This window comes from Oncorhynchus tshawytscha, linkage group LG25 (genome assembly GCF_018296145.1).
Source record: "Oncorhynchus tshawytscha isolate Ot180627B linkage group LG25, Otsh_v2.0, whole genome shotgun sequence".
NCBI lineage: Eukaryota > Metazoa > Chordata > Actinopteri > Salmoniformes > Salmonidae > Oncorhynchus > Oncorhynchus tshawytscha.
Window position 1 is genome coordinate 6,075,646 of NC_056453.1, and position 15,247 is coordinate 6,090,892.

The following is a 15,247-nucleotide window of genomic DNA, read 5'->3' on the forward strand; positions in this document are numbered from 1 at the left end:
CTTGGAATGTTCTCCTAACATTCACTAAAATATTGTGCACAACATCTGTAACAACCCACACAGAACATTCCCCAAAAGATCTCATTAGGTTTCCAGTTAATGTAATACATAGGTTGGTGGCACCTTATTTGGGGAGGACAGGATCGTGGTAATGGCTGAAGTGGAATGGTATCATATACACGAAACACGTGGTTCCCATGCGTTTGATGCCATTCCATTCACTCCTTTCCAGATCATTATCAGCTGTCCTCACCTCAGCTCCCTCCACTAATGTAATAACACAATGTACCAGTACAATTTTCCTAGCAAACCCATAATGACAAAGCAAAAACTGATTTTTAGAAATTTGAGTGACCATCAGGTACTTGGTCACCTCCCTGATGGAGGAATGATGGAGGCCACTGTTTTTTGGGGGGACCTTCAATGCTGCAGATATTTTTTGATAAAAAAAATTCCCCAGATCTGATCCTTGACAAAATCCTGTCTCGTAGCTAATCATGAGAGAGGAAGATTATGTGGAGATATTGAAGCAACATCTCAAGACATCAGTCAGGAAGTTAAAGCTTGGTCGCAAATGGTTCTTCCAAATGGACAATGGCCCCAAGCATACTTCCAAAGTTGTGACAAAATGGCTTAAGGACAACAAAGTCAAGGTATTGGAGTGGCCATCACAAAGCCCTGACCTCAAATGGAAAATTTGTTAGCAGAACTGAAAAAGCGTGTGCGAGCAAGGAGGCCTACAAACCTGACTCAATTACACCAGCTCTGTCAGGAGGAATGGGCCAAAATGCACCCAACTTATTGCGGGATGCTTGTGGAAGGCTACCCAAAACATTTGACCCAAGTTAAACAATGTAAAGGCAATGCTACAAAATACTAATTGAGTACCTGTAAACTTCTGACCCACTGGGAATGTGATGAAAGAAAGAAAAGCTGAAATAATTCTCTACTATTATTCTGACATTTCACATTCTTAAAATAAAGTGGTGATCCTAACTAACCTAAGACAGGGAATGTTTACTAGGATTAAATGTCAGGAATTGTGAAAAACGGAGTTTAAATGTAGTTGGCTAAGGTGTATGTAAACTTCCGACTTCAACTGTATATGTGGCCTTTAAGGCCAGATAATTTTTCAAGATGTTCAAACATCCATAGATGACCAGCAGGGACAGATAATAACCATGATGCCTGTAGAGGGTGCAACACTTCAAGATTCAACATCAGTTGGCTTTTCATAGTCAGGGATTCAAAGTCAGCTCGTTAAATTTCTGCCGATAGAGCTGCCACGGTAAACTAAGTGCTGTTATTGTGAAAAGGAAATGTCATGGAGCAACAACGGCTCAGCCGCGAAGTGGTAGGCCATACAAGCTCACAGACCGGGACAGCCGAGTGCTGACGCATAAAAATCATAGGTCCTCGGTTGCAACTCACTTTTTTTGTATTTGCCATGGTAAAGTAGGACAGGGGGTGTCTTGTAAAAGCACTAGTTCCTTAAACTTATGTATAGATGCTTAGTTGATCATTTACAGAGGAATTTCAGGATTACTCAACACAGTGAGTAAGCATCTTCTGCAATGTGGGATTATGGTTACTGTGGTCTTTCGCTGGGTCGTATTCAATAGTTACCAAACGGACTGAAACAGGGAGGGATTAACTAAACTTGCCCAATGAGAAACTCGTTTAGATTTCTGTGGTAAAATGTTTTGCTACAATGTGCCCTAATGAATATGGCCCTGTCTCAACAGTGTTAATTTCGAGAACTACATATCAATGTCATGTGATCATGACATTCACCAGCCATATTTATTACGACAAAATTCAAAGCCAGTCAAGGCAGGACGTCACTGTAAACAATGATACTGGTAACCTATTACTCTCTTACAGTGCTGAAGGTCAATTAACTTGTATTCAACTGTGTGTTTAAGTGAAAATGATAGAAATCTGAAAGATATCAGCATAAATTAACATACATTTGACATGATTCTTTATTATAAAAAGACATTATGTACATTGTATCGATAGGATGCCAGGGGAGTAAAACACCGATATAGCTAACCATAGAGATCAAAAGAAAGACAAACTACCTTCAAATGAATGATGGATGCAACCATGGTTTAATAACATTACTATTTGGTCACCAACTCAGGAGTACGCCGAAACTGGCATGTCTATGCCAGGGTGACGAAACTAAGAAGTTGGGTTCGGCCCCGAGTGACTGGTGGAATTAGAATCCATGGAGAAGGCGGTGGTGGGTTGCCGTGTAGTGGACACCATTAGGGGTCTATAAGGCTGAGATGGCCTTGGCTGCCACCCTCCTCCCCAGGGGCAGAGTCAAGTCTGTGATTCCCAAGACCACCCTGGGCTTGGCCAGTGCAGGAAGTTTCACCAGCTCCGAGACCTGGGGAAGGAGACACACACACACGTGAACAGCTGTGGCATTCTCCACATTCTTCACCACCACTCTAAAACCCATCATGGCAGTAATCGAACTTGTATTACGTAAATATCTCATGCTGGAGGTCTCATGCACAATTACTATCAAAGTTAATCACCAACTGCTATCACATGGATAACCCCATCTTCCCTCTCACTACTCTCACGGCCCCTCTGCAGTGCAGGGGCGGTTCTGCCTGCAGGCAGAGGAGGGTCGCTAGTGATTGGAGTCACCTGGGCTCAGGGTATTTAAACTGCTTAACGAATCACTCGTCTCTCTCTGCTCCTCCAGGTATGATCCTGTTTGTTTGTTCCTTTGTAGTTTTACTTAGTTTTCACTCAGTCATTCACACACACAGATTCACGCATCCCTGCACTTTACATACACCCTACATTTTGATACTTTCACACCTCATTCCTTTTTCTTTGTTTAAAGTCAATAGTTTTGGTTTACAATAAAGAACCTTTTTGATTGGCCTATACCGGTTGTTCGTGTCCCCTCATTTTTGCCACAGGCTATGAGCCCACCTGTGACACTACTCACCATGGTGAAAGGCATGAACTGCAGAATGCTTCCGCGGCTGCCCTGCTCCAGACACTCCACACACTCCTCCATGAAGCTCTGCACGAACTGGGTGTGTGGCCCTGCAGTCTTGGAGCCCAGGATGGATGAGATCAGCAGGAAGAGGTTGGCTTCAGAGGAAAAGAGCATGGCAGATGTAAGAGAGGTCAATTAGAGACAAGGAGACAGATTTATTAAGCATTTTTTTTTAAAATTAAACAGAAGTTTGGAATTAAATCATAAAATGATCATTATGAGAAGCAATACAACAAAGGCACATTTAAAATGATGAAAATATCAAAAGTGGGGAAAACTGTCAATTGCTTAGTAAGAGAACATGCCTTGGTAAGCCATACTGGTAAACCATTGATGCCTGCGAGGTGCTAAAGGTTTAAGACAGGTACGTGGTTCTAACCTAGGACACGGTTGAGAGGGTCCCTCATGTTGACCGTGTGGAGCTGGGAAGCCGACAGGGAGGTGGACATGGACCGGTCACCTAACACAACCACAGGAGAGAAGGTAAAGATCAAAGGTCATTATAGTGACAATCAATAGGAAAGGAGAAGGGGAAAAGGTCTTCAATAGCAAAGACAAGAGAGTAGGGGGTTATAGGCAGCCAAGGTTAAAGACCCCATAGGGAAGTTTTGTCAATACATGTCAGGGTTCCCGGGGAACAGTGGGTTAACTGCCTTGCTCAGGGGCAGAACGACTCATTTTTACCTTGTCAGCTCGGGGAGTCGATCCAGCAACCTTTTGGTTATGGCCCAATGCTCTAACCACTAGGCTACCTGCCACCCTGGTGTAGGAGACGAAGGGTAAAAAGGACTGCTGAAATGCTAATTACTGAAGTGAGTCTAAGGACACTTCTTCCTATTTCAGGGAAATGGCAGAGGAAGACAAATGTCTAAATAACTGTTTTCCATCCACTACATCTCACTTCACTTAGTGTGTGTTTGCCCAAAATGTCCCTCTACACCCCCTTTTTGCACATTGGGTTTCTACCAGACACTAATTAGTTTAATTACACTAGTAGTGTTTTTACTAATGCCCCTATCACCCTAGTGACATGAATTGTTTCAAAGTAACAAAAGCCTTGATGAACCATGAGCCATGCAAGCGTCATCTTGCTGACAAAGTGACGTTCCGAAGACAGTATTTCACAAAAGTCTTACAATGCTTGGAAGGCTCAGGTACAAGCTCATTTGCCTGTCATTTGGTTGAGAGAACTTGTGTCTACTTGCTGTTGACGGGGGTTCAAAACCTTACTCAGTTTTAACCTTCATAGAATCTGGGTGGAGGCATTCATCCCGAGGCAATTGGGATGTCACATGAAAAGATCGTACATTCCCAACGTCAGAGTAAAAAGCCACGTAAGAAAAAGAGAAAAAAAGAGACTTGAAACTTGCGCTCTCCTGCAGTGAGCAGAATATAACAATAATACTATCAACTATTGTCGTTATATGCAGGGCTGCATTCAGCAGGCACAACGTTGTGGAACATTTCAGACAGAAATATATGATGCTGGGAACAAACATGCCTCTGACTAGAATAAGGAACCATATGAGCTCTATTCATAACATTTTTATTTACAACGTTTGTCCACTGAACCTGCCGCTGATGTACTTTCTTTGACACCAGAAAACAGCAAACTGACCTGGACTAGAAAGGACCACAGGCTCGTCCTCGTTGGAGCTGAGCAGACGCATGAGCTTGGAGGGCTGCGTGTCGTCTAGAGGGAACAAGCTACTGTAGTCCTGGGGTTAACAAGAGGCATGTTAGAGTACATTACCCATAGCACTGAGGAAACACGACAATATAGTTTGTGTGCGCATAAAGTGTGTTGTAACTTCATTAAATGCACTTTAAATAAATTGTGATTTGATTTTTGCCTGTGTTGTTACCTCAATATCCTCCCGTTGCCTCTTGCGTTGTCGAGCTGAGGCCTGGCCTTTGTGGTGAGTGGAGAAGGAACTGAGAGCACACCATACAGACAGCCTGGAGAACAAGAGGACAAGACTGTCAACAATGGAACACTGCCAAAACCAACAGTAAAGATGCAGAGATGAGGAATATATGTCTTAAAATAAGATTCAGGAAAATAACCAATTTATTCAGTTATTCATTACATATATACTGTACAGGGAAGATGCATAACTAGGGCCTGCTTCACAGGCAAAGATTAAGCCTAGTCCTGGGGCCGTATCCACAAAGCATCTCAGAAAAGGTCCTAGGAATACTGTTAAAACCTGTTTTAAGACCATATCAAAAACTCCCAGCTCAGAGTAGGTTTAATTTCAGTCAAAATGGTGAATTTCCTGTGTTTTTTATACAGTATTCCATACTGTGGAGGTTGGAATAATACTGTGAAAAATTTGGATATTGCCCTTTTAGTGTAAAAGCTGTTAGAAAAGACAGCCTGAAATTTGCGCCAGTTTGGTGGGATTAAATTGACCTGTTTTGGTGACATCACCAGGCAGTAAATTAGATAATAAGCCAATAAGAAAGAGTTCCAAACCTCTGCCATTAACAGTTCCCTTCTTCACTCAGCCCACTCTCAGTCTTATCTAAATTCTTGCTTTGTTACTTCGACCATTTTAATTTAAAACAATCATAGTAAGGTACTTAAAAAGGGAGTGTAGCACCCATTTCTCAATGCCAGAAACACATATAGTAACTTAGAGCACCGCAAGAAAACATTCTCAAATTACAAATCAATTGTTCTATTTCATAATTATGTTCTAAAAGTTGGGTTTGAGATTTTCCAACTTCGGAAACAATCTAACACCCCGCCGACAGAATCACAGGATACATGTGAGAATGAGGCAGGCGAATTGGGCGTCTACTCATCAAGCATCCCAAACAGCCAGAAGCACCAGCAGAGACCGAGCATTATCATGGCCTTCAGTGAGCATGGAAGTGAAGCGGGTAAATGAAAGACCTGGCTTGCTATCTCTATGCTAACTTTAGCTAGCTATAGCGCATTTAGCTCATGTCTTCCTTCTAAATAACACAAAAAAACTCAAATGTAAGCATGACTGCTAACTGCTGATGCTGTCATACTATAGATAGGCTTGTACAATGAGAAAGAGTAGTTTTGACCGCGATGGAGGTCACTAGGCAGGTTTCCATTGACCCAGGTTTATTCAACCAGAGCAATGGCGCAAAAAAAAATATCATTCCGACGTGTAATGGAATCGGCAGATATAGGAGAAATGTTCTAAAGATCGTAAATTTGCAGGGTGGATTTTTCTGCTGTCAGACTTTATTGGCGACAAGTGATGATGGAAACTGTTTTTCCGAATAAATCATTATTGCCTAATCATTTTTGAAGGAATGTGGGGCACGTGATATCACCGTGTAACTAGAAAGCTCCACTCCACAATTATTTCTAGAGGCCTGTCTTGCAAAGTAAAAAATATTAAACTATAAAAAACATGGTTTCTCTGCAGGACAAGAGTTTTCCTGACTTTCAAGAATGTCTGAATTGCTTTGGTTTTGCTACTATTACTGTATAGAGCAAGTTTTGCTGTAATTCAGCCATTCTGTGGCTCAGTTTTATATACAGCCCACCAAGTGTGGGCCAAACTGAAATGCCACACTTCAGCCATGGAGCCGATTACAGATCTGGTGGCATTTCAGAGAAGCTTATGGTGAAAAATTGCAAGATTATGTTAATACTTTTATTGCATCAAATGGTTATTTTATGCAACAGAATAGAGGATTCTTATAACTATTGTGTGTGTTCAATTGAGGATGGGCCTCTGGGAGATAACACTGACAGGAGATTTACAAAGTCTTTTGGGTGATAAAACCTAGATATCACATTCCAGAGCATGAGTTTATGTTTCTGTTCTATATGGTACCAGGGAGAGATGACCCCAGAGCCAGACCCTGGTCTGTACAATGAAAGATAACTGAATACTAAGTATCTGTCATACAAATCTTAACCTTGTGACCCATTCTATACATCTGTTGTTCGTCATATAGGTTGAAATGGGTGTATCTTGGCTATAAAATACCTTTGTACTTTTGTCTCGGGGCTCTCAATGAAATTGTATATGTGTGTTGTATTGACCTGCTTCCTTATTAATAAGTGATTAAAGATTTAGTTTAAGTACAACTCTGACTTGTGTTGATAATTTCTTTACTAGAAACCACAAGCTCCATAGCCATGCTTTCTTTGGAGGGGTGCATTGTATATTTTGCTCAATGGGAAAGTTTATTTTGGGATCAATGTTGTCATAGTAGCTTCTTTAACAAGAAGCAACTAACATTAGCTTGCTATAGTTAGCTATCCTCTTCCGCCATTTCTGAATGAATTAATGGCTATTTCTTTCTAGCTGGCGAAATGAACTTGATTTTGTTTGTGTACTGCCATATGTTGATAACATAGCTAAGTTTGTTACTGGTATGGGCTATTAAATATGCTAAATCTAGCCAGCTAGATGGTGATAGCCGCAAGCTAAAACCGGGGAGAGAATTGACTTTGTTTCATCTGCTGCTGGCTTGCTAATGTTCACTCAAATGCTTATTTAAAAAAAAAAACGTATTTCCACATGTGATTGATTAAAATCAATTTATATTCTATAAAGATTATGTCAATATGTTGTGAATACTGTAGAAAAATCCTCAGACGTTTTCCATACTAGAAAGGGGCACTTACAGTTGACCATGTACAGTAGGCTATACAGGCAATATGTTCCTCCACTGTGTGAGTCAGATATTACGATCTTGCGTTCAGGGCTTTCTGGCAGTCAGTTATTTTTTCATTTATATGCGGGAGCATAAATTGTACAATTATAAACAAATACTTCAAGTTATAATATCACTGTTATATCAACACACTCGTCATTCCCGTTTAACCACTAAATTGCTTTGGCACAGTAGGCGTCAAGTCACAAATGTTGCATAAAACATTTATAAGGTCTATCATTTTCATCGAACACAATCAACGTTAACATAGGCCCTAGATACCTTCAATTGATTAATTTATTGGAATGTCCAATTTAGGCATCTTTTTGAAATACCAAGATGTAGGTTAATTAAAGAAAATAACGTGATTATTTATTAGCATAGTGGTTATAAGTCTATATAGGCACCTCATGTGAAATTATCAAAAGCGCTGAATGTAGGTCTAGATTTATTAATCTAGGCAAGTCAGTTAAGAACAAATTATTATTTACAATGACGGCCTACCCCGGTTAAACCCGGACGATGTTGGGCCAATTATGCGCCGCCCTATGGGACTCACAATCACGTCCGGATGTGATACTGCCTGGATTCGAATCAGGGACTGTAGTGACGCCTCTCGCACTAAGATGCAGTGCCTTAGACCGCTGCGCCACTCGGGAGACCCAATTTATGGATTGATCATATAGAAATATCAAAACAGTCATTCAACAACTCCAAAGCAAACTGCATGTGGCACAGGAACCACTTAACCACTGCCCTTTATCATTAACAAGTTACCTGGTGGTAACACTTAAGTGGTTAGGGCAGCTCATGAGGTCTAAAAAGCATGCTCAATGGGGAATCTCAATTTAAAGTGATTTTTTTGTTCAGGACTAGGGCTTAAATCGGTGTTCTGGAAACCGGTCCCTACAGTCACCTATTAAGACAGGTAGCTAGCTAGCACACGGCACAGATATCACATCACTGAGAACCTGAGCGACTACACTAGGAGGACTGTCTTACTTGGCCAAGGCCTTGCCGGGCGGGTCTGCCAGGCTGTGCCAGTGGGCTGAGTCTGTGAGCAGGTTGGGCAGGATGTGGCCCAGCAGGGTGAGAGTGATCTGCTGGGTATCCAGGCAGAAGATGCTGTAGAGCAGTTCCACCACCCGGTTGGCCCACTCCTGGCGAGTCTCCTTCAGCAGTTCCTGAGTCACACACAGAAATTAGGAATGGATTAATACACAACCTATACCCTCCATACTCAGCTGGCGGACTGGATCTGGACTCGGTCGGGCTTCGACCCCTGGGATTATATAAAACACACATAAGACATGGAAGAATGTATATAATTGCAGGAAATAAACTTTTTAAAAAACAGCAAAAGAAATCTCTGCCCATGTGAAATGTGTAGAATTGTGGGAAATTAGCTTGAAAACGGCGAAATTCTCTCCGCCAACAAGAGGGGTGTGAACAGTTTGGGGTCACATGGGTTGCGAGGTGGGGGTTTGTTATTAGGCCGATAAATTATATTATCCATCCGGACCTTTGCCACCTAGGAAATGTGTGTGACCGGACCTTCTCAAATAGTAGTAGAGTACCCCTGCCCTATATAGTTAGAGTAAATGCTCACATACACACAACTTGAATATTCAAAAATCACTATTGAGTGGTCAGATTTTTTTGGGGAAAAGTGCAGTTGATTTTTAAGTAAAAGTTGTCTAAATTTAAAAAACATATCCATGTGACTTTTGTTACATGCAAGGATATACAATCACATTACAAATTGTTTTACAATGAAAACACATTGAAATGTAGTTATTTGAGATTGAGTAACTGCAGCTTTAGACAACACGTGGCTTTGTTTACAATAAGGCTGCATCTTTTGGTGGTTTTAGTACGCACCATGTGATTGTCATTTTCTAGTTAATTTTCTCTCTCTCATGTTGCGTTTCACATGAAAAGGCAAATGTACTTTGGTAGCGTGCATTTATCCCTCTCCGGCCTGACACATAACTGTTTGCATTTTCCCCAATTCAAATAGACCGGTTATCTGACACAAATCCAAATTCAGCAAACCAATTATAGTACAGTATGAGGATACACAGAAACTGCTGCACCAATAGAAATCCCCGATCACGCATGTATGCGATGTTATGGCCACGTTAGCTAGCTAAGCTCATGCACAGAAAAACGTCATCAGGTATACCGGTCTGTCGCGCGAAACTGTGCATGTGCAGGGCATTAAATCAAGGCACCTCTTCGATATAAAGCTGTTTTTGATTAAAATGAAAACGTCTCAGTTACAACCTTGTGACAATGACAATTTCAGCTAATTGAGATATTGTCTCGAATCTAGGTTTTGCATTTAGGCTGAGAAAATTAACATCTAAGGAAAAATGTTCACTTTCTAAACCCAGGTCTGGTCGGATGAGGTTGCTTCGCATGCGTTCCCAGAAGTCTCAAAGTTGCGCCACTGGGTTTAGAAACTGGCCAACATTTTACTCATACGCTGTCGACTGAAATGCAACGCTATAGGCTTGCTAGCACTGGCAGCCACCCAAAAGTCATTTAGTTAACCAAAACAGGAACATAGCAAAATGAGGCAAGAACACATGGCGTACAAAACTATTATTTTCAGACAGTGCGACATGACGTTAAAGGTTTTTTTTATCATGGCGAACATCGGCTTCATCTTTCACAGCAACGCTATCCCAAGCTCTTTATTACGACGGGACGCTCGATTTCAGAACCCTGGACAGCGGTTGATGTACACAACAATAACAGCCTTAAACTCTAAGCTTACAGAGAGAAAAATCCCATCTGTCCTTTAAAATCAACAAAGAAACGACTGAAACAACTTTGAATTTTTTTTAAATCGACTTGAAATCATTAAGTAAAATCACAACCAAGATATCTTAAAATCAAATCAATAAACACAAACCTATTGTCAATGCACAATGCAGTTGAATGTGGGAAAATGTAGTCTGCCTATACATTTCATTTTGCAAAAATGTACCATTTAGTTTTCCACAGGCATTATTGACGCTTATGATGAGAGCTAAGTTCCTAGAGAGAATTTACTCAAACGGTCTCCTGATCACTACCCATTCACCATGGGAAATGTGTATTCTCTCTCGCCCAGCTATCAGAAGGCGGCTGGAGATGGGCCCGCAATGTTGGGCAACGACAACAGTTCAGAACAGCAGGAACGCCAAAGAGAAGAACCTGAAGCATCGCTCGCTCATCAACATAAAGCGAAAGAAGGGCTCCAAGAAGGCGCAGCCTAACAGGAACAACCAGAACAATGTGACCCACCTCAACAACGAGAACCTGGGGAAGTCCAAGTCCCGCACCAATCTGTACACACACAACCAGAACACCCCAGACCTGGGACAGGAGCTTTGACAACGCCTCCTAGCCGGACAAGAACACCCCCCTGACACACCCAAGAGGGTGATGGTCCAGGCCTTCACCGGCAAGCTGCTGTGCTTCCTGTTCCTAACGACATAGGGCTGTGGCTGCAGAAGCATGGACCGCTTCCTGCTCCATCACGATTGGGGGAATCAGAGCATCCTCACCCCCAGCCAACGTGGTGTTTGTCTACATGCTTTGCCGCAAGGTGGTCTCCTCCGAAGCAGCCACCGAGCACCAGCTGGAGGCCATGGTGATCACCTGCCTCTATCTGACCTGCTCCTACTTGGGCAACAAGACCTCCCCACTCAGCCCTTCCTGGTGGAGAGGTCCAGGGATATCTTCTGGGAGCGCTGCCTGTCCATCATCAACCTAATGAGTGCCAACATGCTCGAGATGAGCACGGACCTGCATTATTTCTTCCAGCTGAAGAACGAGAGCCAGAAAGAAGATGAGCCGCTTACTCAACGTTAGCTCATCTGATGTTGTAACGTTAGCTACCGTTAACATTAGCTGTCTGACTATTAGCCAGCTAATTTTCACACCATAAACTCAATTATTTAAATCAGTTAAGTTGGCAAATGTTGCTCAACATTTCACTGGCTAGCTAATGGAGACTTCGATCCAGCTAGCAAGATACTTAACAATGCTAACAATACTTGTTCCACCACACTTTCTCCCTCACCTCAAACTTTACAAATGCCAGTTTTCAGTTACAGCTCATGAAGTACACCTCATCACCTTGTCATCCCCGTCTCCGTGGTCAGGCTTCTCACCTAACGTTACCTCTTCGTTATCATTCAGGGGACGCGCTGCTGTAACTGAAAAGGCAGATTGCCACTCTCCGCTGTCTTTCCAGAGCGTGTGCTGATGCTGTAACTAGCAAGCTGTCTCTCCTCTCCTCAGTTGTGTGCTGATGCTGTAACTAGCAAGCTGTCTCTCCTCTCTTCAGTTGCGTGCTGATGCTGTAACTAGCAAGCTGTCTCTCCTCTCCTCAGTTGCGTGCTGATGCTGTAACTAGCAAGCTGTCTCTTCTCTCCTCAGTTGCGTGCTGAGGCTGTAACTAGCAAGCTGTCTCTTCTCTCCTCAGTTGCGTGCTGATGCTGTAACTAGCAAGCTGTCTCTTCTCTCCTCAGTTGCGTGCTAATGCTGTAACTAGCAAGCTGTCTCTTCTCTCCTCAGTTGTGTGCTGATGCTGTAACTAGCAAGCTGTCTCTTCTCTCCTCAGTTGTGTGCTGATGCTGTAACTAGCAAGCTGTCTCTTCTCTCCTCAGTTGCGTGCTGATGCTGTAACTAGCAAGCTGTCTCTCCTCAGTTGCGTGCTGATGCTGTAACTAGCAAGCTGTCTCTCCTCTCCTCAGTTGTGTGCTGATGCTGTAACTAGCAAGCTGTCTCTCCTCTCCTCAGTTGCGTGCTGATGCTGTAACTAGCAAGCTGTCTCTCCTCAGTTGCGTGCTGATGCTGTAACTAGCAAGCTCTCTCCTCAGTTGTGTGCTGATGCTGTAACTAGCAAGCTGTCTCTCCTCAGTTGCGTGCTGATGCTGTAACTAGCAAGCTCTCTCCTCAGTTGCGTGCTGATGCTGTAACTAGCAAGCTGTCTCTTCTCTCCTCAGTTGCGTGCTGATGCTGTAACTAGCAAGCTGTCTCTTCTCTCCTCAGTTGCGTGCTGATGCTGTAACTAGCAAGCTGTCTCGTCTCTCCTCAGTTGCGTGCTGATGCTGTAACTAGCAAGCTGTCTCTTCTCTCTTCAGTTGTGTGCTGATGCTGTAACTAGCAAGCTGTCTCTCCTCTCCTCAGTTGTGTGCTGATGCTGTAACTAGCAAGCTGTCTCTCCTCAGTTGTGTGCTGATGCTGTAACTAGCAAGCTGTCTCTCCTCAGTTGCGTGCTGATGCTGTAACTAGCAAGCTGTCTCTCCTCAGTTGCGTGCTGATGCTGTAACTAGCAAGCTGTCTCTCCTCAGTTGCGTGCTGATGCTGTAACTAGCAAGCTGTCTCTCCTTGGTTGCGTGCTGATGCTGTAACTAGCAAGCTGTCTCTCCTCTCTTCAGTTGTGTGCTGATGCTGTAACTAGCAAGCTGTCTCTCCTCAGTTGTGTGCTGATGCTGTAACTAGCAAGCTGTCTCTTCTCTCCTCAGTTGTGTGCTGATGCTGTAACTAGCAAGCTGTCTCTCTTCAGTTGTGTGCTGATGCTGTAACTAGCAAGCTGTCTCTCCTCTCCTCAGTTGTGTGCTGATGCTGTAACTAGCAAGCTGTCTCTCCTCTCTTCAGTTGCGTGCTGATGCTGTAACTAGCAAGCTGTCTTCTCTCCTCAGTTGTGTGCTGATGCTGTAACTAGCAAGCTGTCTCTTCTCTCCTTAGTTGTGTGCTGATGCTGTAACTAGCAAGCTGTCTTCTCTCCTCAGTTGTGTGCTGATGCTGTAACTAGCAAGCTGTCTTCTCTCCTTAGTTGCGTGCTGATGCTGTAACTAGCAAGCTGTCTCTTCTCTCCTCAGTTGCGTGCTGATGCTGTAACTAGCAAGCGGTCTCTTCTCTCCTCAGTTGCATGCTGATGCTGTAACTAGCAAGCCGTCTCTCCTCAGTTGTGTGCTGATGCTGTAACTAGCAAGCTGTCTCTTCTCCCTTCAGTTGTGTGCTGATGCTGTAACTAGCAAGCTGTCTCTCCTCAGTAGTGTGCTGATGCTGTAACTAGCAAGCTGTCTCTTCTCTCCTCAATTGCGTGCTGATGCTGTAACTAGCAAGCTGTCTCTTCTCTCCTCAGTTGCGTGCTGATGCTGTAACTAGCAAGCTGTCTCTCCTTGGTTGCGTGCTGATGCTGTAACTAGCAAGCTGTCTCTTCTCTCCTCAGTTGCGTGCTGATGCTGTAACTAGCAAGCTGTCTCTTCTCTCTTCAGTTGTGTGCTGATGCTGTAACTAGCAAGCTGTCTCTTCTCTCCTCAGTTGTGTGCTGATGCTGTAACTAGCAAGCTGTCTCTCCTCTCCTCAGTTGTGTGCTGATGCTGTAACTAGCAAGCTGTCTCTCCTCTCCTCAGTTGCGTGCTGATGCTGTAACTAGCAAGCTGTCTCTCAGTTGCGTGCTGATGCTGTAACTAGCAAGCTGTCTCTCCTCAGTCGTGTGCTGATGCTGTAACTAGCAAGCTGTCTCTCCTCAGTTGTGTGCTGATGCTGTAACTAGCAAGCTCTCTCTCCTCAGTTGTGTGCTGATGCTGTAACTAGCAAGCTGTCTCTCCTCAGTTGCGTGCTGATGCTGTAACTAGCAAGCTGTCTCTCCTCAGTTGCGTGCTGATGCTGTAACTAGCAAGCTGTCTCTCCTTGGTTGCGTGCTGATGCTGTAACCAGCAAGCTGTCTCTTCTCTCCTCAGTTGCATGCTGATGCTGTAACTAGCAAGCTGTCTCTCCTCAGTTGCGTGATGATGCTGTAACTAGCAAGCTGTCTCTCCTCAGTTGCGTGCTGATGCTGTAACTAGCAAGCCGTCTCTCCTCAGTTGTGTGCTGATGCTGTAACTAGCAAGCTGTCTCTTCTCTCTTCAGTTGTGTGCTGATGCTGTAACTAGCAAGCTGTCTCTTCTCTCCTCAGTTGTGTGCTGATGCTGTAACTAGCAAGCTGTCTCTCTTCAGTTGTGTGCTGATGCTGTAACTAGCAAGCTGTCTCTCCTCAGTTGTGTGCTGATGCTGTAACTAGCAAGCTGTCTCTTCTCTCCTCAGTTGCGTGCTGATGCTGTAACTAGCAAGCTGTCTCTTCTCTCCTCAGTTGTGTGCTGATGCTGTAACTAGCAAGCTGTCTCTTCTCTCCTCAGTTGCGTGCTGATGCTGTAACTAGCAAGCTGTCTCTCTTCAGTTGTGTGCTGATGCTGTAACTAGCAAGCTGTCTCTCCTCAGTTGTGTGCTGATGCTGTAACTAGCAAGCTGTCTCTCCTCAGTTGTGTGCTGATGCTGTAACTAGCAAGCTGTCTCTCTTCAGTTGTGTGCTGATGCTGTAACTAGCAAGCTGTCTCTCTTCAGTTGTGTGCTGATGCTGTAACTAGCAAGCTGTCTCTCCTCAGTTGTGTGCTGATGCTGTAACTAGCAAGCGGTCTCTCCTCTCCTCAGTTGCGTGCTGATGCTGTAACTAGCAAGCTGTCTCTCCTCTCCTCAGTTGTGTGCTGATGCTGTAACTAGCAAGCTGTCTTCTCT

General features: G+C 43.7%; 1 protein-coding gene across 3 annotated transcripts in view; it reads right to left on the bottom strand.

Moving 5' to 3' along the window:
• Nucleotides 1–1,967: 1,967 nt before the first annotated feature.
• The window catches only part of LOC112224100 (mediator of RNA polymerase II transcription subunit 24), a 42,356-nt gene continuing 29,076 nt past the window's right edge, over nt 1,968–15,247 (bottom strand). For all 3 annotated transcript variants that reach the window (XM_024387409.2, XM_024387408.2, XM_024387406.2), the window contains exons 21-26: nt 8,690–8,871; nt 4,897–4,990; nt 4,650–4,749; nt 3,411–3,491; nt 2,978–3,126; nt 1,968–2,398 (exon numbers count right to left, since the gene is read on the bottom strand). In XM_024387409.2, coding sequence (XP_024243177.1) covers nt 2,282–2,398; nt 2,978–3,126; nt 3,411–3,491; nt 4,650–4,749; nt 4,897–4,990; nt 8,690–8,871 — 723 coding nt within the window. In that variant the 3' untranslated portion in view covers nt 1,968–2,281. The remainder of the gene's footprint in view (nt 2,399–2,977; nt 3,127–3,410; nt 3,492–4,649; nt 4,750–4,896; nt 4,991–8,689; nt 8,872–15,247) is intronic.